Here is a 23,374-nt window from a genome sequence, read left to right as displayed (position 1 = left end):
GGAGCTGGAGTACCAGGGCGCCTGGGTGGGGGACCTACAGCAGCTGCCACACAGACCAGCCCATGCACATGCCATCTCATTCAGGGGGTGCCCATCACGTGCCGCTGAGTGAGGACACTGGTCTGCACAGCCTGGCAATCAGGAAATCTCCCAGGCCCCTGTGAACACTGGCGGTACTGGCGTATTTCACATGGGGTGGGATCAGGCGGATCATGGCCGCATTCACACAGCCACTTAAGGAAACAGGCAGCTCAGGGGTGGAGACTGACTGGAAGAAGGGGTGGGCAGGGTGGGGGGAAGAAATGGGGGGAAAAGTGGGACAACTGTAATAGAAAAACAATTTAAAAAAAAGAAAACAGGCTTCTCTGACTAGCTGTTCCATCAAGGGTACACAGGGAACAGCTCAGGAAGATTTTAATTTAGCACAAAGTATACATTGTAAGAACAAAGGTAATTTTTCTTCTCATGTTGCAAGAAACTGGTGACTTCCATAAGGCTGCTTCATCTACATAAGGTGACAGTTTTTAAAAATGAAGACGGGAATAAACTGGACTTTGAGGAACAGTGACAGTTTTTGTCCAATGTCTTGATATGAAGCTCATGAGCCACATTTCTGCAGGGCCCCAAGACTGGCATCAGCCCTCATGCAGGATCTGCCTCCAAGACCCAGGGTTGCCAATGACAGGCTGCAGTGTGATGTATTAACTACACTGCCCCAAAAGACAAGGCAGAGAAACCAGCTCAGCTGGTGTGTATCCCATGACAGCGGGGCCTCCACGTGTCAACAAGTTCCTAAAACTTCCCTCTTGTGAAGAAGAGCATGAGACTTTTGTAGCCGTGAATCAGCCTGTTCTGCACCAGCTTGAAAGCGATGCACACGATCTCCATCCCAACGATGATATAGAGGGAGAAAAACAGGAAGAAGTGAGGATGTTCTAAAACGGTATCGCCAAACCCAATGGTGGTCAGCGTGACAAAGCAGAAGTAGAAGGCATCCTCGAAGTCCAGGTGCTTCTCCCAGGTGGGAAGGATGGCGGCCGCGCAGGAGATGTAGGCCAAGATAAGGAGGGCGATGATGGGCAGGGGCACGTCCAGCCTCTCCACCTGCCGTCCCACCTCATCCAGGTTGCTGATGACGGAGTAGGAGAGTCTCCCCGACACCAGGTCAGGACAGGAATTACTCCTTTCCAGCACCCGCAGAGGCGGTTGCAGTGTGTTCCGCTTCTCTCGTGCAAGAAGCCTCTCAAACAGCTCCATGGTGCTGCTTGAGGCAGCGGGACACCTGCCAGGTTTGGGGCCTGGGGGCTCTGGGGTGTTGATGATGATCCTGGGGACAGTTTGGTCCACGGGTCTGGCATTGGGCCTTCTCCTGCCAAGCAGTCGGGAGCACCATGTGGAAGGGGGAGGGCGGAGGAATGGGAGTTTTCGGAACCGATTGTAAGACGTGGATAAGACGGTTGCCAGGATGTCGCCCGTGTCGGTGAGGACCAGGACCATCAGCGGGATGCCAAAGAGCGCGTACAGCATGCACAAGTACTTGCCGAGCCTGGTGACGGGGTAGATGTGGCTGTAACCTGAAAAAGAGGACACGGTCGGGGATTGTTGCCTGCTCGTCCCCCTCCCCCAAAAGCTTTTAAAGAGACCTTCTGCCATTTCCCCTCCTTGGCGTAACATTGGACAGAATGCGTTCGCAAGTATTCATCTTGAAACGTTCATCCACGTGTCCCACATTAGGCCTGCTTTGGTGGGAAGAGCGGGGGATGACACCCAGTTTCTCTTTAGGGTACAGGACGACTCGTGTTCCAGATTGTTTTGACCTGGAATATCCTTGGCAAGGGACAAGCACATGTTTGGGAGTGAGTAGATTGCCTTCCACTCTGCTGTGGCCGCTTCTGAGTGTCTGTGTGCGGATGAGCCTGCTCACCTAGATGGACAGGGTGAGGGCAGGAGAGAGTGTATGGGCGGCTTGGCAATCACACCCAGCACCTCCCTCATCCTCCAGAGCCCATCTGTCCTCCTTGGGATGGCTGGGCCTCTTGGCTTGTTTGTTTCTATATAAGCGGCAATTATTACGTGCCAGTGATGTTCCAGTGGTGTGCATTGTCTTTAGGACAACAGCAAGTTAGAAACTTAATAAAATGCACAGCTGCCCTCAGAGCTACCTGTGGTTTAGTGGACTAAGCAAACATGTTCACACACCACGGGGAAGTGGTTAGGATCCCAGCGTCCAGAATCTTACCAAGCCTCAGTTCAAATCCCAGCCCTACCATTAACTACCAAGTTACTTGGCTACTCACGTCTTCAGGTTTCTTATCTGTAAAATGAGGGTGACAGTCCCTACTCTGTCTATTGACTGGCAGGAAGGATTATACCGGACCAGTGCCGGATACACAGTGGACAACTGATAAATGTTGGGGACCTCACTCTCAGGAGCTAATACCAACTGCCCATTGAGTGCTCACTGTGGGCTGGTGTCAACCGACCTTCGTAGGTCAGGGTTGTTATCACCATTCACAGATGGGGAAACTGAGGCTCAGATACATGAAGCAACCTGGCCAAGAGCATATGTGTGATAAAAATTGAAGTTGGGAGTCCAACCCCCAGGGCTGCCAGCTCCCAAGCCAGGGCTCAATGTCCAGCTGGGTCAGGAGCACCAAGGGGGTGCTCCAACCATTGAGAACAGATCCTCCAAGCAAAAGGATGGACCTCCAAGCAAAGGCTGAGGCCTCCCTGCTCTCCGGGAGCCCCCTCCCTCTACCGCCTGCACCCCCACCCTCACGTCTACACCAGGGCAGGAGCAGCGAGCCAGCAAACCCCACAGTGCAGGTAGCTGGGTCCTCTGAATGGACAAAGCTCAATGACTTCAACAAACAGAGGGAGCGAAAGCGCCTGTATTTAATGCCTGTGTTTAATTTTTGATGTCATAAAGGATGATTAATACAGAAAACACAGCCCAGTTATGCAAATTAATGTGAAGGTAATTGCTAGGCTGGCTGAGACCCAGCTCCTCCAGGGCTGCAGTTTGTGTGGCAAACTCTGGCCTCAGGCTCTGCCCTCCAGGAATGGGCTGACGTCCAGTGCCCACTGCACCAGGGTCCTGGGAGAAGGCAGCGGCCCTCAGTGGGTCTCACCAGTGTGCACCTGTCCCAGGGCACTCCACACCACCCTGGCTGGTGGATGTCATGAGATGGCAGGGCAGTTAACGCCAGAGATGCCATGTGATGGCAGGGCAGTTAACTCTGTAGTATGTGTGTTCACGTTGTATGTGCATACTGCATGCCAACTGCACGTGCTGGGGACACAGTGGTCAGCAAAGTAAATATGGGACCCAACTCCACGGAGCTTCTGGTATACTGGGGGGGGGGGGGGGCGATAGACAGGAGTCAAATTCCACTTAGTGACGATGGAATTGTAATGGTGATCAAGGACAGGACATAAAAGAGCAGACTGTTGGGTAAGCAATTAGAACAAAGGCACCCAGCCTGGATTTCACATTTATTGAGCACCTACTATATGCTAGGCTCTTCTGTGCAGGGTTGGGGGTACACAAGGAACAGGCAGAGGTCATGCCCTCTGGCAGCTCCTACTTGAGAGGGAAGCTTGGCCTTGCTCTCTGCTCTCCTCCATTCCAGCAGGATGCAGCAAGGACCCCACAGGTTTGTGCACCGGGGTCAGGAGTGGGGTCTGCATTGGCTATACCTCCCACTGGGGTCCCAGGTTTGTCCCGTGGGGCAGGGCCTGCTGAGAGAGTGCCGAGGGTTTCCATCGCCTCTGCTCTCCATCCCTGTTCCCTGACCATCTCTAGCACCTCCCGCCTTCCTCTCAAGGACAGGCGGTAGCAGAAATGGCTGAGGACAGCCTCTCATCCAGGCTTCAGTGAAAGCCCAGAACTACTGAGGAAGAGGGAGGGCAGTGGCAGAGGTGGGTCATGGATAGAATGACCAACGGCCCGGTTTGCTCAGGACTGAAGGGTTTTCCAGAACATGGGACTTCTGCTGCTAAGCCAGAGCAGTGCCAGGCAAAGCAGGCAGTTGACTGTGGCCGTGGAGGAGGGTGTGCAGAGACCCTCCAGAGCAGGGAAGAGAAGTGAGGAGGGGCAGGAGCTCAGAGCCCCAGCCCTGGGTGGCCATGAAGATCCCCATGCCCAAGCTTGTCATAGGCCCCACAGAGCCATCAGTCCTTAAGGATGTCAATAGCAGCCATGGAGGCCCAAAGATAGGGGCCACCCTGTTTTCCAGACAATGTATAAGCCCCCTCCAGTTCTCATGTACCCTTAGAAAAGTCAAGAGACACTCTCCAGTAGAAATCCCCAGCCTCAAGTATAGGGACCCAGGCTCAGATTTTATTTTTAAGGAAAGAATGTCATATTTCTTATGGAATTTATAGAGTAAAGTGTCTTTTGGAGTCAAAATTCCTTGCATAGCAAAACCCCTGATGCTGGCAACCACCATTATTACCACATTTAATGGACAAGGAACAGGGAAGTCACGTGACCTGCCCAGGGTCACAGAGCCCACAGCCTACCCCTCCCCCGAAGACCACCCCCTATGCACATGGCCAACCCAGTGTTCCCCTCGGCAAAGCTGGAATTGGCAAATTATAAATGAAGTTTTTGTGTCTGACTTTGGGCAGGATATATTTACAATCCAGAATATATGTCACATTGCAGAAAATGCATTAAGGAAGCAAGTCTGAGCACCGAGGCCCAATGAAGGGACTGTATTAACTATCCCAATTACTGAGTGCTGAAATGCATAATGGAAAATCAAATCGTTTCTTATAATGCATTTTATATTCCACTATGATCAGTCCACTCCACTTAGGCTGTGAGTATTTAATAGCCCATGCACTTGACTTTCTCATCCAAGGGGGCTGACCCATTTGGAAATGACTGAGGATTGACCAGCCTCACACCTGTCAGGTGTTCTGTTCCAGCATCCAGGCCAGGTGCATTTCAGGTGACCCAGAGAGACAGGGCAGGAAGCAATAACACCAGCAGGACCCTCACACACCATTATTGATTACAGGCAGTGCAGAACTTCCCCCAACATCCTCTTCCAGCTGTAATTACTGGACGGCCTGATGTCCTAATGGACTTGTACTGTGGGTAGTAGCATCGCTTTCTTGGGATCTAAACTAAACTAATGCACTTCCGTTAGATCAGATGTTCGCAGCCTAGACTTCCATTAGAATCACTGGGAGGACTCTGCAGAAGGCCGATGCCTGGGTCCATCCCTAGAGATTCTGACTTGAGTGGCAATGGGTAGGGCCCAGACAGGGACCTTGTAAAAGATACCCAGGTGATTCCAATGTGTAGCCAGGGCCAAGAAAACCTGCATCAGGCTTCTCACATGATAGCGCACATCCCAATTCACCGAGAGAACATGTTCAAACACCCAATGGTGGGCCCCACATCCATAGTTTCCAACTAAGAAGGTCTAGGATGGGGCCTGAGAATGAGCTTGAATTTCTAACACATTCTTGGGTGATGCACGTACTACTGGTCCAGGGCTCACACTTTGATATCCATTGCATTAATTCAGTGGGTCCCAGTAGGGGGACAGTTTTGCCCCCCAAAGACTTCTGTTAATGCCTGGAGATATTTTTGACTGTTGCAACCAGTGAGTAATTAGGGGGGAAAGTGAGTGCACCTGGTGGATATGGGCCAGGGATGCTGCTAAATATCCTACAATAAACAGGACCCCCCCCACACACACACACACAGCAAAGAATCAGCTAGTCCAAAGTGGTAGTAACGCCAAGGCGTAGAAATGCTGCATTACATCAAGTGCCTGGAGTTCTTGAGAAAAAGCAAACTAAACCCCATACTCTCAGCCCCCTTGCTCATCGCCAGTATCTCCCTCGTAGGTGCTGCTCCCTGTAACCGTTGTTCCCTTCAACTGTCCCATCCAGCTGCAGGTTCCCAGGGAAGGCCAGCTGTGCCCAGCCTCTGCCCCACTGGCAATGACTTCCCTGCCAGAGTCTTAGCTCACTGCCGGATGGGACAGAAACGGCACGTGGCTCAGATGGTCGCCGTGAGAAACAAGTCAGAGATGCATACGAAGCACATCGACACCCTGCCTGGCCCGGGTGAGTGCTCAGTAGTGCAGCTATTATTGTCCTTCTTTCTGCCCATAACCCGGGCAGGAGCAGCAGTCAGGTGAATGAGGCCAGTTCTGAACGCAAACACCTGGGGGTGCCGGTGACCCTGAAATCCATGACCCCGCCCTGTCAATCACTGGGGGCACCAGCGCTGAGTGTCTCCACTGGGAAGTGCCCCGGGGAGGCCTCAGCCTCCAAGCCCTGCACCCTCCCTCCTGTCCCCAGGTCCAGCGTCCTCACCACTCTTGCTCACGGGCCACGGATCCCACCTGCCCAAACTAGAGACTTTGGTGCCTTCCTCTTCCTCATCCTCGTATCCCCCCACTGCAGACTTCCTTTCAATTCCTTCTTCAATCCACCCCTCTTTCCATCCCCATGACCGTTGCCCTAGATCAGACCATTGCTGTCATCTGTGGCAGAAACCTCCCTCCTGGTCTCCCTGCTGCTAGTCTTACCCTCTCTGGTCGGCCTCCACGCTGCAGCGGGAGTGATCTTTCTAGAATGCTGAGCTACCATGTCCTTCCCTTATTTAAAACCTTCTGGATAGCGCTCCCACTGCCCTCGGGATGAACCCAACCACCTTAGCCCGTGTGGCAGGGCCTTACCGTGGTCTGATCCTCCTCTCTCTCTCGCGACCCTTCATGCCTGACCCCCCCCCCCCCCGCCACCCGCCTCCCACCCCACAATGCCTGGCACTCCTTGTGCTTTGGCGTCTGGTATTTGCCCATGCGGGTCTCTGGGCCTGGAGTGCCCTCTTCACGCCCCACCTTCCCCGATCCTGGTGAGTCCCGCGCCCCCTCTCCAGTCCCTCATGGCTGCCATGCCCCCCCATGCCCATGGCCAACCCAGGGAGCCTTTCGCCTGCACTCACCCCTAAAGTCCTGCCGCCTGGACCTTCCCCAAGTCTGGTGCAGCAGCCCCAACTCTGTGTTCCCACAAAACCCTGAGTGCATCACATGCCAACCAAGCCTGATTGTCCAAATTTCTTCTGTCTTGCCGAGGAGCCTGGGCTGGCAGGTGCTGTTGGCACGTGGTAGCTTGCACAAGAGCATTCAGCTGAGGGGCAAGAAGGGGCTGAAGTCTAGCCCACACCTTGCTCAGAGGTCTGCACCCAGGCATGGGCTGCACCCACCTGAAGGAAAAGTGGTCTTTTCCAATTTCCACAAAGGCGCCTTATGGGCCAGTGGCAGGGACTGCTGTGTCCCTGAGCTGGGAACCATGCCTACCCGTGCACAGTGGGCCCAGCACAGGGTAGGCCCTCCACATTAACTGAACTGAACATCCCAGCATCCTCACTAATGCTCCTCAGCATCCCCTCCCCAATCCTGTCCCCCAGGTCTATCTGCCAGGCCCAAACTTGACCTTGAACTTACCCACGGTGCTGATCACTGTGCAACAGAAAAAGAGCGAGCTCAGGAAGGACCAGTCTGTAGACCTGCTAAACCACTGGGGCTTCACCTTGGGCAGCAGCTCCCTGAGATCCAGTTTCCTGTCTTCCATAACTCAAGAAAGAGGAGACAGCATGAGGGAGAGGGCTCCATTCTCCAAGACAGGTCCCACCCAGGTAAAGGGGAGTCTTCTCCAGGGACCCAGAGAACCCACCCCCCACCCCAGACCTGTGGCCCAATCAACACCAAAACCTGGCTCCCGGAGCCCTGCTTTTAAATGGCTCTGCAGTTAGGTCCTGCTCCAGCACCTGCATAGAGCACCTAAGGGAGAAGCCCCAGGGGTCTGGCCTGACTCAGCCATGGGATTTCTGGATGGCCTTAGAGGGCTTTCTGGACTTCCTGAGCCTCCATTTCTTCCACCTTGCAAAGGGGCATACACACTTCTGCTCTGTCTCTTTCACGAGGTCCTTGTAAACCAAAAGCAAAAGGGTTTTATGAAAAGCCAACTCTATATGGCTGTAGTCCCCGCCCCCTCCTGGAGGTAGTTAAGCCTGGTGGAGTCTGGTGATCATACTGGGATCCTTGGCAGAGCCACCTCAGGATGACTGGGGTGTATGGCAGAAGCAGGTTTGGGAGTCCTTGTTTCTCAGAGGTTTCCAGATGCTCCTTTTGGCCTGACAGCCAGTGGGTTTGGGGATCCTAGAAGCCACCTGCCACACTCTGGTATAGTAGCAAGAAGATGTGACAGAGCCTGGCACACAGCAGGAAGTCTCTACTCATTTGAGTAGGCACCAGCCTGGGAATCTAGACACCTGCATTCCAGATGCAGCTCTGACCCTGACTAGTTCCTATAGCTGTGGACAGGAAGCCTGTTTCTCAGCCTCGGTTCCATTAGGGAGGCAGTATGACATGGTGGTGACAAGCTCTGGCCCCAGAGTCCAAATGCCTGGGGTTGAATCCCTGGATCCATTTTCTAGTGTGTGACCTTGGGCCAGCTGCTTATCCCCCAGGGCCTCAGTTCCCTAATCTGTACAAGGGGGACAATTCACACCTGCCTCATAGGGTTGGTGTAAGGGTTATGTGTGCTCATGTGTAAAAAGCATTGGGTTGGGGGTCTGCACTTGGCTAGGACTTATTGTAACATTTTAATCTCCATTGAAAAATCTGTACAAGATGGGGTTGTACCTGCACTGTGTCCCTACACCATTCCGTGTATCAGAAACACTGGGAAACTTGAAAAATTAGATTCCAACCCAGCCCCAGAGATCATGATTAAGTCGGTCTGGGGAAGAGCCAGGGAACGTGTATTTTAGACAAGCTCCCTGGATGATTCAGACACATGGCCACGTTTGGAAAGCCCTGAACTGATTGACAATCTGGGCCCAGTGACACCTCAGACTGTCTGAGCAGCAGCAGTGGCAGAATTCACCTCCCAGATCAGCCGAGCACTGAGCAGGCGTGTGTCTGTCTGATACAGATGCAGAGAGGAGGAGAAGCGAGGCCCCTCCACGGAGGGGAGGCTCTGCTTTCCGTGACCAGCCCCTAGTCAGCCCCAGCTGAAAGGACCTGCTTCTGGTAGAAATAAGTGACTAAATACAAATGCTATCCAATAGGGACATCTATAAAGTGCCTTGTGCCTTCCGAGAAGCTTCATGTTTATTACCTCATCTGCTTCCCACAGGGTCCCAGGGATTGTGGGCCCCCTTCTGTTTAGCACATGAGACCCAGAGAAGGCAATAGCTCTGCCCGGGGTCACACAGCAAGCTGGGAGAGCAACAAAGACTAGAACCAGGCCCCATGGTCTTCTGACAACCCCTCCCCCCTCCCGTAGGTTCAACAGCAGAAAATGCTGTTTGAAACAGAAAGAGGTAGAGTAGGGGGGCAGGCTGCTCTCTTGGGGGGCAGGTCCAAGCCTAATTTGGATCGTTCCTTGAATTCTAATCCCTGTAAACTGAGTCATAGGGTGAGGCAGGCGTAGCTCTGAGGACCAGCCTAGGACCTCCTGGCCCCAGACTCAGCCACCCACCAACCCTCCCCAGAGCTGCTGGTCTGTGCAGGGCTGGGAGCCAAGGCAAAGGAAAGGGAGCTGGCCCCTCCAGAGCAGCTCCTGGGTGCTCAGTGCTTTTCTTCCATTCTTCGCAGCAACCCTAAGAGCCCATTATTCTCCCTATTCACAGAGGAGGAAACTGAGGCTCAGAAAGGAGAAGCCACTGGCCTAAGGCGGCCTGGGAGCAGGGAGGCTGCATGCAGAGGGCTCCCAGACCCAGCGCCCTGCAAGGGAGCCCTCAGCTCTCTGGGGTCTGCGTGCACCCACGGAGAAAAGGCCCACCCCGTGCCGGTGAGCCACCTACCAGTTCTGTTGCATTGCAGGAGGCCGCAGAGCTTCTCCAAGAAAGCCTCGAACTCCGGGTCACCTGCCCCCCGGTCCTGGCCACCCTCAATGGCTGAGAAGAGCAAGGCGCCCACCAGCGCATAGGTCACCAGGGAGCAGAGAAAGCAGAGGCGAGGTAAGAGTTTCTCCAGCGCCTCTTGGTAGCACCTCCTGGCCTGGGGCGGCCCTGCAGCATCCATCCTCCTCTTAGGGGCTCGCAGGACACGGGAGGTGCTGGTGGAAGAGAGAGGCAGGAGCACCCAGGCCCGCCAAGAGGAGGGGCAGGGGGGAGGCGGGGAGGGCCCTGGGAGTGGCTAGGCTCCAAGCTAAGTGGATGGTTCGTGCCTTTCCCCCAAGGACTCAGGGAGCAGCCGGCACTCATGTTCAGTTCATCAGAGTTACTCAAACGGCGCCCCACCCCCAGCGCCCCAAATTACTATCGATCCACCAAGGAGACGTGTGCCCAGCAGCCTGGCCGGCCCAGGAGCTGCCTGCCACGCAGGGGCTCTCGGAAGTGGGCGTGGTGATTGCTTTCTGCTCTGGCCTTTCCCATCCCGAAGCTGCAATTCTGACTTCCAGGTACCAAATCAAATCTGACTTTCCCTTTTTAGTCAAGTGACTGTCCTTCCTGAGAGTTGTCTGTGGTGCCTGGTCTCTTGGACTTTGTGGCCAGAGTTTACAAAGGACCTTATCCTTTTGAACCTAATTATGGGTCCCAATTCTTCACTCTCCTGTAACGTACCCACCGTGGTCTGGGTCTCATTGTGGGCAGAGCACACTTCCTTGCCCCTTAATGCTGAGCTGGCCCATATGACTTGCTCCAGCCAATCAGAACGGTAGCAGAGATAACGTAAGGGGGGGGGGGGCTGGAAATGTGCTTGCGCACCTGTACCTGCTGCCCTGTGCCCTGTCTCAGCCACAAGCCAAGTGTACCCCAGATGGCAGATGTAAAGATGCGTACGCCTCCCGACCCCCCTTTCAGGAGAGAATAGTATGTGCAGCTTCGAGGAGCGTGGCTTGTAACGGCCTCCAGCTATTCGTTCTTTCTGGCTTTGCCTCTGCTCCAAGCCCTCTCCTGGGGAGCTCCTGACAAACGACTGAGCGCGGTGAGGGTACCATTCTGGTGCAGATGCTGATAGTGGGGAAGGTTGTGCACGGTTAGGGCAGGAGCTGTATGGGAACTCTGTACTTTCTGCTCAATTTTTCTGTGAACCAAAAACTGCTCTAAAAAATAGTCTATTAATTTTTTTTTTTTAACTTACTGGATGGGTTTTTAACTGAAGACTGGACACACCAGAAGACAGAATTAATAAACTCAAATACAGGCAATAATCCAGTCAAGATGAAAAGGCATAAATATTATTTACCCTCTCGCCAGGGGAAAAAAAAAAAAGACTGTGTATGAAAAAAAATATTTAAAAAAAGAAACTGGCCCTGGCTGGCATGGCTCAGTGGATTGAGCACCAGCTTGTGACCCAAAGGGTTGCCAGTTCAATTCCCAGTCAGCACACATGCCTGGGTTGTGGGCCAGGTCCCTATTTGGGGGCACATTAGAGGCAACCACACATTGATGTTTTTCTCCCTCTCTTTCTCCCTCCCTTTCCCTCTCTCTAAAAATAAATAAATAAATATTTTTTAAAAAAGAGACTGGGTGTCAGGTAACAAAGGATAGTGATCTACAAAAGAGGGGAAATAGAAGAGCTGAACCCTAGGCTTGTCCCAGCTTATTGCCTTCAGATAATTTCCAGGTTTTGGCACAGGAGTGAGGAGTCATGGTGGAGCTGTGTGGGTTCTCTGGACTGAGCTGAGAGTCTGGGGACATCAGAGGCAGTTAGAATTATTAGGACGGAGAATGCATGAAGGGACAGAGCTTCACAAAGCAAGAACCCTGAAGACCTGCAAAGGGTACCCCCCACCCCAAAAGTATTCAGCAAAGGACTGATCAACACATGCACGTGAGGAAACTATCAAAGGCCAGGCAAAGTGCTGTCTGAAAGGATTACAGAGAATAATGCCTGGTGTTCACTTGGGGCTGGAATAGTGCCTGTGCTCACCACTCAAACTTAAACAACTCATTTTTAAACAGCTTGAAAATGCATAACTCCTGGGTCTTTGGGTAGAGTACTCAGAAAGGTCTTGCCTTAATGCAGAGAAATAAGATGCTCCTGAGCACTACTCTGAGTCGCTTAACATCAGAAAGCAATGACCTGATAGGATCAAACTGTGTCCAGGCACCTTAGCTGCATCCGAGAACAAAGCTCAAGAAGATTTATAGGAATATAAAAATAGCCATTACCAAAAATGTAACAGTCACAATTGAAGATTACAAGGAATGCAAAAGAGAGAGAGAGAGAGAGAGAGAGAGCAGAAGAACATGATCCATAATGAGGAAAAGAATCAATCAATCTAATCCAGCCCAGAATAAACATAGATTTTGGAATCAGTAGAAAGGTGCAGTACAACAGTTATTTTTATTGTATTTCACTTAAGCAAAAGTTAAGTAGAAAAAAGTCGAGATATGGAAGATATTTTGAAAGATCCAAATAAAACCTTTAGAAATGGAAGCTACAATATGAGATGAAAAATATAATAAATGGGATTAACAGAAAGATAGTAGAGAAGAAAATATTAGTGAACTTGAAGACATAGCAATAGAAACTATAAAATGAAACAGGGGAGAAAAGAAGTGGAGTCCCTGAAAGGAGAAGGAGACAAAAAATATTTAAAGAAACAATAACTAAATGGTTTCTAATCTTGATGAAGCTATAAACCCACAGATCCAAAAAGTTCAATGAACTCCAAGCACCAAAAACAAAAACAAACAAACAACAACAACAAAAAAAAAAGAACACTAAGAAAATTACACTAAGGTACATCATAAATCAATTTGTTCAAAACCAGTGATAAAGGGAAAATCTCAAAAGCAGCCAGAGAAAAAAAGACATGTTATATGTATTGTTGCTGTAACTACCTACCAGAAACTTAGGGGCTCAGATGTCCAGATGAGTCTCACTGGGTTGAACTAAAGCTGGAGGTAGGGCTGTACTCCTTTCCGGTGGTTCAAGGGGAGGATCCATTTCCTTGCCCTTTCTAGCTTCTAGAGGCCCCCGTGTTCCAGGGATTATACACACTTCCTCTAACTCTAAAGCATATCTCTGTGCCTTTCTGCCATAGTAACATATTCCTCTGACCGACTCTTTTCTTTGGCCTCCTTCTTCTACTTTTAAGGATACCTACTATTACATTGGGCCCACCCCGATGACCCAGGATCATTTCACATTGCCAAACTGAATTCTATCTGCAACCTTTATTCTCCTTTGTCATGTATTCTAAGATATGCACAGTTTCTGGGAATTGGAATGCAAATATTTTTGAGGAGCCATTATTCTGCCCATCGCTTTAGGTACAAAGGAACTAAAATAAGAATGATGGCAAACTTCTCGTCAGAAACAATGCAAGGGAAAGGACAATGGAACAACACCTTTAAAGCACCGAAAGAAAAAATATCAACCTCGCATTTGACATCCCGCAAAAATATCTTTCAAAACCAAATTGAAATGAAGTCTTTTCAGACACACAAATGCAGGAAGAATTAATCACCACTAAATCTTCATTATAGGAAACATTAGCCCTGGCCAGATGGCTCAGTTGGTTGGAGCATTGTCCTATACACCAAAAGGTTAAGGGTTTGATCCCTCATCAGGGAGCAAATGGGAGGCAACTAATCGACGCCTTTCTCTTTCACATCGATGTTTCCCTCTCCTTCATCATAAACATATCCTCATGTGAGGATTTAAAAAGAAAAAGAAAAAGAAATGTTAAAGGAAGTTCTTTAGAAAGAGGGAGAATTGTAACAGATGGCAAACTGGATCTACACAAAGGCATGAAATGGGCTAGAAATAGTAACTATGCGGGTAAATATGTTACTCTTGTTCTCATTATATAAATGTCTTTAAAGATAATTGACTGTTTAAACAAAACAAGAACATTGTATATTATGGGATTTATAACATCTAAATGACGGACGTTTATGACTCCTAAATGTACGACAGAAGTAAAATGTGTGACAATAATAGCATAAAGGCCAACAGTGAGGGGGAATTGAGATACACTCTTCTGATGTTTTTTATACTACACGTGAAGGGGTATAATATCACTGGAGGGTACACTGTAATAAGTTAAAGTTGTAGATTATGAATCTTAAGTCAGCCACTAAAATAATGAAAGTTATATCTAATAAGCCAACAGAGATAAAAAGAACAACAAAATATTCAATTAATCTAAAATAAAGCATGAAAAGAGGAAAGAGAGAACAAAGAACAGATGAGGCAAATAAAGAATAAATACCAAAATGATAGCCTTAAGCCTAACCATAACAATAACCACATTAAATATATATGGTTTCAACATCCCAATTAAATGACATAGATTGTTAGAATGGAGAAAAGAGCAAGACCCAACTCAGCGCTGTCAGCTAGAAACACATTTTAAAGATAAAGACACAAATAGGTTAGGAGAACTGAGACACAAACCATGTTAACACGGGTCAAAAGAATGACTCTATTAATATCAAATAAAGTAGATTTTAGAGCAAAGCATATTATGGAGATAATGAAGGTCATTTCATAATTTTAGATAGGTCAAATAAACACTAAGACATAACAATCTTGAATGATTTTTTTCTCTAAGAAGAGAACTTCAACATATATGAGCTTAAAAATTGGTAAAATTCAAAGGAAAATAAATCCACAATTATGTTGGAAATTTTAACACACTTCTCTAAATATTTTATACAAGTAGGCAAGAAATCCATAAGGATATAGTAGATTTTACCTGCACTGTCCACCAAATTGGCTAATTGACATTGTAGAATGTTCCTCCCAACAACTGCAGAATCTACCTTCTCCTCAAGTGCACATGGAATGTTTATGGAGAGCAATCATATCTGGGGCCATAAAACAAGTCTCAATATAAAAGGATCCAAGTAATACAAAGAATATTCTTTGGTCACCATGGAATGAAATTTAAAAATCAGTAACTGAAAGATATCTGAATAATCCCCAAAGATTAGGAAACTAAATAATATGCTTCCAAAACCCATGAGTCAAAGAAGAACTCACAAGGCACATTAGAAAGCATTTTGAACAGGATGAAACGAACATGCAACAGATCAGCATTGTAGGACGCCGCTGAAGCATTAATTCAGTGTGGCAATGAGCAGTTATGGGTTTTAAGCAGAAGATTGACATGGTCAGATTTTTATTTTTAAAAGTTCAGTCTAGCCATCAAGTTTAGGAGGAGACATGAAGCACAAAAGGGAACATAGGAGGTAGGACACGATACCAGGTATTTCATCAATATGTATTGAACGTCTCCTCTGTGCTCAGCACTAAGACACTGAGGTAGAAACAGTGAATGAGACAGAGGCCCTGCCTTCAAGGAGCTAACATGCTGGTGAGGGGAGAAAGAGAAACACATGCGCGAATCAGGTATTTAATGTGGTAGAATGTTGGCGGGAGCGGCAGACGGTCAGAGAGGTGGGGAGGCAGCGTTAGACTAATCTGGGAAAGGCCTCTCTGGAGGTGACATTTAAGCTGGCCCCTAACTGAAACTGGTAAGAAGGAAGTGATTATGCAAAGATCCAAGGATAGGAGATATATATACCATATTTATTTATTTATTTATTCATTCATTCATTCATTCATTCATTCATTCATTTATTTATTTATCTATCTATCTATCTACCTTCACCAAGGACATTCTTTCCATTGCTTTTCAGAGAGAGGAAGGGAGAGAGAGAAAGAAAAACATCAACTGCCTTCTGTATGCACCTCAGCCGGGGATTGAACCTAGGCATGTGCCCTGGCCAGGGATGGAACCCACAACCAACTGAGCCACACCGGCCAGGGCCAGGATAAGAGCTTTTAAAGCAGACAGAAAGGCAAACGCAAAACCCCTGAGGTAGGAATGAGCTTGGTGTGTCTGAGGCAGAGAAAAACGTCCAGGTGTGTGGAGCACAGCAAGCAAGGTGACAAGTGGGGGACCATGAGTGTGGAGCAGTGGAAAGGACAATCAAATAGGGTCTTGCTGGTGTTAAATGTATTCCAGGTGTAACCGGAAACATTTGGGAGATTTGCAGAAGAGGGGTGATGTGGTTGGTTTACTCTCTAGAGCAGTGGTTCTCAACCTTCCTAATGCCGTGACCCTTTAATACAGCTCCTCATGTTGTGGTGACCCCCAACCAGAAAATTATTCTTGTTGCTACTTCATAACTGTAAGTGTGCTACTGTTATGAATCGTCATGTAAATATCTGATATGCAGATTGTATTTTCATTGTTACAAATACACCCTAGCTGCTGTGGCTCAGAGGATTGAGCGTCAGCCTGCGAACCAAGTGTCGCTGGTTCGATTCCCAGTCAGGGCACATGACTAGGTTGCATGTCAGGTCCCCAGTTGAGGGCGCAAGTGAGAGGCAACCAAACAGTGATGTTTCTCTCCCTCTCTTTCTCCTTTCCCCTCTCTCTAAAAATAAATAAACAAACAGATAAATAAATAAATTTTAAAAAGAAAAAGTAAAATACAGCCCCAGCCAGGTAGCTCAGTTGGAACATTGTCCCCTACCCCAAAAGGTTGCAGGTTCTATCCCTAGTCCAGGCTCATATGAAAGGTAACTGATCAATGTTTTTCTCTCTTTTTCTCTACCTTCCTCTCTCTCTAAAATCAATAAACATATCCTTGGGTGAGATTTTTTTTTTAAGTTACATACAGAATTACTATATGACCCAGAAATTCCACTCCGAGATATACACCCAAAAGAATCGAAAACAGGGACTCAAACAAATACTTGTACACAAATGTCATCCTGGCACTATTCACAATGGCCAAAAGGTGGAAACAGCCCAAATGTCCATCAGTGGACAAGTAGATGAGCAAACTGTGGCATATATGGTATGGGCTATTACTCAGCTGTAGAAAGGAATGACGTAGTGATGCCTGCTGCAATGTGTATGAACCTCAGAAACCTTATGCTAAGTGAAAGAAGCCAGGCACAGAAGGGAAAATATTGTATGGTTCCACTTTTCTGAAATATCTCAAATAAGCATATCCACAGAGATGGCAAGCAAGTTGGTGGTTTCCAGGCGCCAGAGGGGATGAGGACTAACTGCAGGGGTTCCGGGATGTCCTTTTGAGATGATGAAAGTGCTTGGGAGCTGGATGGTTACATAACGGTGCAAATGTAGTAAATGTGACAAAATTGTTCCCTTTAGAAATGGTTGCTTTCATCTGTTTCTGTAGCGTAGCAGTTATCATGTTTGCCTAAAATGATTGATTTACATTTTATACTCATAAATCTTACCTCAATAAAAAGAAAAGACTGTGTACACACCAACAGGAGGTTTAACACACCTACAAGTACCCCCTGGGCAGAGTGTTGTTTCCCCTTTTAATTAATCCACTTTGAAATAGGAGCATGCCAGGTCTCAGAAGCTTTCAAGTTTTAACCTGAATCCATTTATGAGTGGATTTAGGTAATCTGGTTGTAAATCTGCTTAAAGATTGCCTCTAAATGTCGTCGTCGGCAGCCGTCCGTCTCGAGAGACGATGGTGTAGCTTCTTAAGAGTCTATCTGCACCGCCGAGAATGGCTGTGCAGTTCGACTCGGGAGTGACACGGTATCTGTCTCCTCCCGTGTTGAATCGACATCTTGCGATGACGCTGGAGTGTCCTCTCCAGTGAAGCTGAAGCTACAGAGCCTGGGCAGGGTGATATGGAGGGTCTGCTGTTGCCCATGCAGCAGACCCCCCCTCTCTTCGCAGCTGAAGGGTCCAAGGGAAAGACGGAGTCAATACAGCTTGGCTTCAGGTGCGCCGCAGGAGTTGCCGGTGTTGACTACAACGTCAAACCGCCTTAGGGACTCCGGCTCCGGATTTTCTGTCGGGGTTTACTCCCTTAGCCTTTCCCCTGAAGAGGTATGCCGCAAGGCAGCGGAGGTTTTTTGGAGTCAGAGTTTTCCTTCTCTGATGTGCCCTGACTGGAAGATCGAACCAGCGACACTTAGCTCGCAGGCCGACACTCAATCCACTGAGCCAAACCAGCCAGGGTTGGCCTCTAAATGACTGTCTTGACATAAGGGCAGGGCATTAAGGAGGTGAATGATTGAGGCATCTCATCTAGTTACAGACATCTGTTCCTCCAGGAATGAGTAAAGCTTTGGGGACATTATCCAACCTCCTTTTAAATCCAAATTTGTAAGGCCTTATAAACTGTTGAATTTCCCATCACTACCCTACAAAATCATATTAGCTGCCACAAGGGGGCAGTGGTGTCCAGGCCACGGCGTCACCAGTTTAGAGGAACCCAAAATAGAAATCTTGAGTTGCAGATTCTTGAGTTTTCATCAGTGAGAGTGGTAGCAAATATCCCCAGGCCCCTGAACACATCATCAGCCATTTGAAGAAATGCATATGTATATTGAAGAGAATATTAGATATGGAAAAATATCCTTGGAGAACATGTCCAGCCAGATTATTTTACAAATAGAGATACTGAGTTCAGAGAGGTTCAGCAACCAGCCCAGAGCCACAGAGGCAGGTCTGGAACTCCAGTCGTATTTGCTACCCTTGCTGCCACAGCCTCCTGCTCTCTGGAGCTTTCCTGGAGCGCTCAGCGCAAGTCCTGTCTGGTGTTGACGCGAGCACGTCCCAGGGTTATTTCTCTGGCTGATCTCCCTTCCAGCCCCACTGCTGCCTTCAGAAGCCCACCCCACCGCCCCTGGTACCCATATCCAAGCCAAAAGCATGAGTGGAAAAGCCCGGAATCAGAGCTGGCAGTCCGAGAGCAGTAAATGGGGACGAGCGTCCACGCAGGGCTGGTGAGCGGTCAAAGCCGCCGCCAGGCGTCAAGACCTAGGAGAGCGCACACAGCACAGGCCAGGCGAAGCGGCTGATGTGGTCAGTCACCCAGCATCGGCCTCAGAGGCGCACTGCAGTTCACCGTGCGACCTGTCCCAGGTCCGAGTTCCTCCAGGACGCTGTCTAGGTGGCAACCCCCCACCACCACCCCCGCTAGATGCTGGAGGGAAGGAGGCATCTTTCAAAGCTGATTACGATGCCATCTCAGCACTGCAGAAGCTGCCAGTCGGGTTGAGAAGCTGTGATAAATCTAGTAAAGTGTAAATAAAGCGGCACAGAGCAGATTCCCAAGTCCTCTGCACAAATCATTCACCCCATGACTCCTGTGCCCACCAGCAGGGCGGGGCATCTGCAGGAATTCCAGCTTTTAAGAATCCGCACGAATGGCGGCCACCTTGCAGAGCTAGACGGCGGACGACCGACCGTTTGCCCCGCCACTGGGAGGGTAAAGCATCTTTCCTCCTGTTGCTTCCTGCTGCGCACTCGAGAGGCCTCTGTGCCCCGGACCCCCAGCAAAACCCACAGAGCTGGATTTTTTCCCTGGTAATTGCCACCAGAGGGAGCTCGAAGAACAAGTCTGGCTTTGGCTTCCTTGGCGCGGAATGAAGAAAAGGACTGGGAGATTCTGCTCTCTGCTTCTAGCAAGTCCAAAGTTCAGTTACAAACCCCCAACAATTTCTGTAAAGAATTTGCTTATTTATTTTTAGAGAAACGGGAAGGGAAGGAAAAGGAGAGGAAGAGAAACATTGATGAGAGAGAGAGAGAGAGAGAGAGAGAGAGAGAGAGAGAGAGAGAGAGAGAGAGAGAGAGAGAGAGAGAGAGAGAGAGAGAGACATCGATCTGGGACCTGGCCTGCAACCCAGGCATGTGCCCTGACAAGAATCAGGGCCGGTGACCTCCTTTTGGTTCACAGGCTTGCATTCAATCCACTGAGCCACACCAGCTGGGGCTCAAACCCCTAACAATTTTAACTTCACTCCTGATTTGTGAAAAATGCCCATGGTGGAATGATGCCAGATCTGCAAATTTACAGAATACCTGTCCTCCATTGTGAGTTTCTTGTGAGTATTTCAGACTCAAATGATCCCCAAAGCAGAAGCCCTGCCTTTATACTCTGCCTTTAGGGCTTGCTACAGAAGATCAGATCCCAGAATTCTCCCTGCCTCGATTCACTGGCTCGGGAACTGTTCTTCCAGCTGAAATGAAAGCCAGACTCTGCCTCCAACCGATGCAGCAGTGCCAGCCCCACCCCTTGGGCTGCCTCCTCTTCTCCAAGCTGCCAGCGAACATGTGATAACACAGATGTGACAGGCAGTTAAACAGGCATTGAAATGAAAGTGGAAATGACTTCCGGCTATTAGATTCCACGTGCCCCCTTTGTAGTGAGGACCCTCACCTCATTCAGAAGGAGAGGCAGCACGTGGTCCTGCTGCCTGAACAAGGGACCATGTGGTTCTGCTGCCTGAACAAGTGACCAGACTCTTCAGGGAAAAGCAGCAGCCAGACCAAAGAGCGGACAAGTCCCGCCTGAGACCACTTGTTGATGTGAATAGTTGAAATGCACAGGATTTGCATCCTTATTACCATGTGAGGAATCACAATCACTCTTTCCCTCTTCTCAGGATTACTTTGCTCCTGTAAAAATGTCCTCTTTTAATGTGTTTGGAGACAGAGCTATAAAGAGGATGCTCCCTTGGGCAGAACCCCAGGGGGAATCCAAGGGGGGAGGGCAGACTTCCAGGTATTGGGGTTTAGCACAGATTGCTGCTGTGGGCTCCAGATTTGAAGGAGGCCAGCAGGCCAATGGGGAAGTGGACTTGTCAACACGGACAGATGCACTTCCTGCACTCGAGGAGCATCAGAGGACAGCCTGACCACTCATCTGCTTCTGGTGAAGTCTGGAAGGGCTTCAGAAGACAGACATCCCCTGGGCTTCTGATAGGTGACTGCAGCCACCACTCTGAGCTCACCCTTCAGCCACCGACGTGGCCTGCACTGGCAGATATTCCCTGAGTGACACCTTCCGAGTGCTCACCGAGTCAGGTGACGGGACCAACAGAGGGCTGCTGCTGCCCGCCATCTACTCTCCCTCCCCCCAGGCCCCTGAGAAGCTCAAGACTCACACCTGAGGTGGGCGGATGACGCCCTCTGGGGTGTCTGGTTCTAGCCCTGTGAGTGAAATTTGCGTTCCTTTTCTTCTCATGCATGGTCCGAAACTCACACTCTTTTTGAGGTGGTGCACACACAGGATTTGGGTTCAGAAACGAGCGGGCCCTTTCAACTGTGGTTCTCACCCACATCAGCTAGCGCTTCATCGGACATGACCTAGAACCGCCATGCCGGTGGCTTCGTGGCCATGAACCCTGCCTCCCCCAGCTTCCCCTGCCCTCCCACATCCTCAGAGTGGTGTTTCAAGTTTTGCAAAGAGCTTTCACTTTCACTGTATTATCCCCATTAGACAGATGAAGAAACTGAGGCTTGCCAGCCTCTCAAAGTCTATGGTAAAGTGGGAACCAGAATACAAGCTGCAGAGTTGATAGTCCCCAATTAAAACTACTGATTTTTCAAGTCTAGCCCATGGAGGAGAGAATGTTAATCCCAGCACTTCATCTTGATTAAGTAGCTATGCCTGAACTTGGGGAATCTCTGGACATCCACCTGAACCCCAGAACCCACATGACCTGGGCCTGCCACTGGACCAGACGCTCTAAGTAATAACTTGTGACCAATTTCACACCTACAGTGGATGTCTTTGCTTTTGCCATTCAGCACCCACTTTGCTTTCTCCTGGCACCTCAGTTTTCCACAGAGGAACCGCTCTCCTCACATGCAACATGCATGTTTCACATGCATCAGGGACAGACATGAAACTCCATCTTGAGCATTTGGAACATCGCTTTCTCTTGGCCGTGGTGATTGGTTGAGGCATGAGCACGTGGCCCAATCAGAAGCATGGAGCTTCCTGCTGTGATCACTAAGAGATGAGCACCATCTCTGACAGCACTTGAACCTGGGAGGACGCAGGTTTGGCGTGTCTGGCAGCAATCTTATCACCAGGAGGAACCCGAGAGTCAGAGAGTAGCTGCTGGATATCATTGGCCTCTGTATATAGCTATGCCTGAAGTCAGTATCACCCTGAACTTTTTTGTTATATGGCCAATAGAAGGCCAGTTTGAGGTGGCTATCCAACGTGACATCTTTCCCGTCACCAACACCAGTTGTCCGGTTATAAAAACATCCATTCGTTTGCAAGAGAGTAGGCTGTTCCTTGCCTCTGTCCCTTTTGCCAAGCCACATGAAAGCTACCTGAAGATTCTGGCTACTCATGCATTGGTCAGACACGTTGATTCATGGAATGAGGGCAAATTACAGTGCCCAGAAGAAAGCAGCCAGGCATCTTGATTGATACCCAAGTCTGTCTCCTTTTTTTATTGGTGTAAGAATATATCACACTTTCTCCACAGCGAGCCTTTTCATGTCTCTAGCCTGCTCCTGGAGCATGTGTCCTCATCTCCAGAATGAAGGGGAAGAGCCAAGCAATCTCTAAAAATGCACTACAATGCTAACACTATTTTCCATTTCTACATTCTTCAGGGAAATAAAGAAAATGGCTTTTACCAACGAAGCCTGGCGTGTGGTCAGAGGACTTTGGCATTTGCGGAAAGCCTGAGGTTTCATGAAACTGTCATTGATGGAGATATTCTTGTGGACTCTCTATTTACAGTAACTTGGGACCTTGGAAATGTCTCAGTTAGGGAGAAAAGAGAGGAATGGGTGAGCATGACGGGGTTCTGTGTGCAGGATTTTCTTCTTTGTCCAAGGCCTAAGATCGGTAAGCACACGCCATCCAAAAAGCAGCAGGGCGGGGCCCTTTCAGGAAAAAAACTTCTCATCAAACCGAGATCCCCAGAAAATTGGGTTTGGAGAGCTAAGAGGCTTGGCTGTGAGTAATTTGTTTTTTAAATAGCTCTGTTAGTTGGTCTGCATTGTGTTTTTCATTCCATCAGTGCCGAAGGCGGTGTTTCTTTTGTTTATAGTATTAGTGTTATATTATTGGTGATCTCATTGTTCTTGTTTGTGACATGTTTACCTCAGTAGGACAGTTATTGTAGGAGGCAAGTCGGGGGCCAATCTACCCACCAAACCTGCCGAACTAAAGAAAAAGACGCCAATCTGTCTTACAGTGTGCACATAACTCCTCTCTTGGATTGTTAAAGTCTAATTATAGGCTGTTGATCCCAGTTAGAATACCATTTATAAGCCTAAATACTATTCTGCAGTATCTTTTGCCAATAGATGTTTTTCATTCTTACTGTTGTGTAAAACATAATATTTGCGCATTTGGGGGACTAGAACAGGTTAGTGTTTCTGGGAAAGTCAGATAGAAAACAGGCCAAGTATGACTCAAACTCGGAATGGGGGAGTGATTGGCCTTGATGTTTATTTATTGGGAATTTCTGAAAACCCAGGATTATAAAGCCCTCCTTTCAGATCTCAGCTCAAATGCCCCTTCCTCTGGGAAGCTCTCCCTGACTGCCATTCTTGGGACAGCAGGATCCCCCACTTGCTGGTGTTTTTTACATGCCACCTGACTGTGAGG

At 48.9% G+C, this 23,374-nt stretch overlaps 1 protein-coding gene across 1 annotated transcript; it reads right to left on the bottom strand.

Annotated features, from left to right (window-relative positions):
* Positions 1 to 792: 792 nt before the first annotated feature.
* KCNK18 (potassium two pore domain channel subfamily K member 18) lies at positions 793 to 10,061 on the bottom strand. The gene is made up of 3 exons (XM_090279565.1): positions 9,842 to 10,061; positions 7,476 to 7,604; positions 793 to 1,574 (listed from the first exon to the last, which is right to left on the bottom strand). Exons 1-3 carry the CDS (start codon positions 10,059 to 10,061, stop codon positions 793 to 795), a joined length of 1,131 nt encoding a protein of 376 aa, XP_090135691.1.
* Positions 10,062 to 23,374: the final 13,313 nt, after the last annotated feature.

Source organism: Furipterus horrens, unplaced genomic scaffold, assembly GCF_987537825.1.
Source record: "Furipterus horrens unplaced genomic scaffold, mFurHor1.1.pri manual_scaffold_5, whole genome shotgun sequence".
In the NCBI taxonomy this organism is placed as follows: Eukaryota; Metazoa; Chordata; class Mammalia; order Chiroptera; family Furipteridae; genus Furipterus; species Furipterus horrens.
Note: the sequence above shows the minus strand (reverse complement) of the source record. Positions and strands in the feature narration are given on the sequence as shown.

Excerpts from the sequence above, each read along its gene's own strand:
- KCNK18 (XM_090279565.1), bottom strand. The coding sequence starts at position 10,061 with ATGGATGCTGCAGGGCCGCCCCAGGCCAGGAGGTGCTACCAAGAGGCG. Across the intron at positions 7,605-9,841 it reads CCTGCAATGCAACAGAACTG|TTATGGAAGACAGGAAACTG; the intron begins GTAGGTGGCTCA and ends CTCTTTCTTGAG. Across the intron at positions 1,575-7,475 it reads CACAGTGATCAGCACCGTGG|GTTACAGCCACATCTACCCC; the intron begins GTAAGTTCAAGG and ends CCTCTTTTTCAG.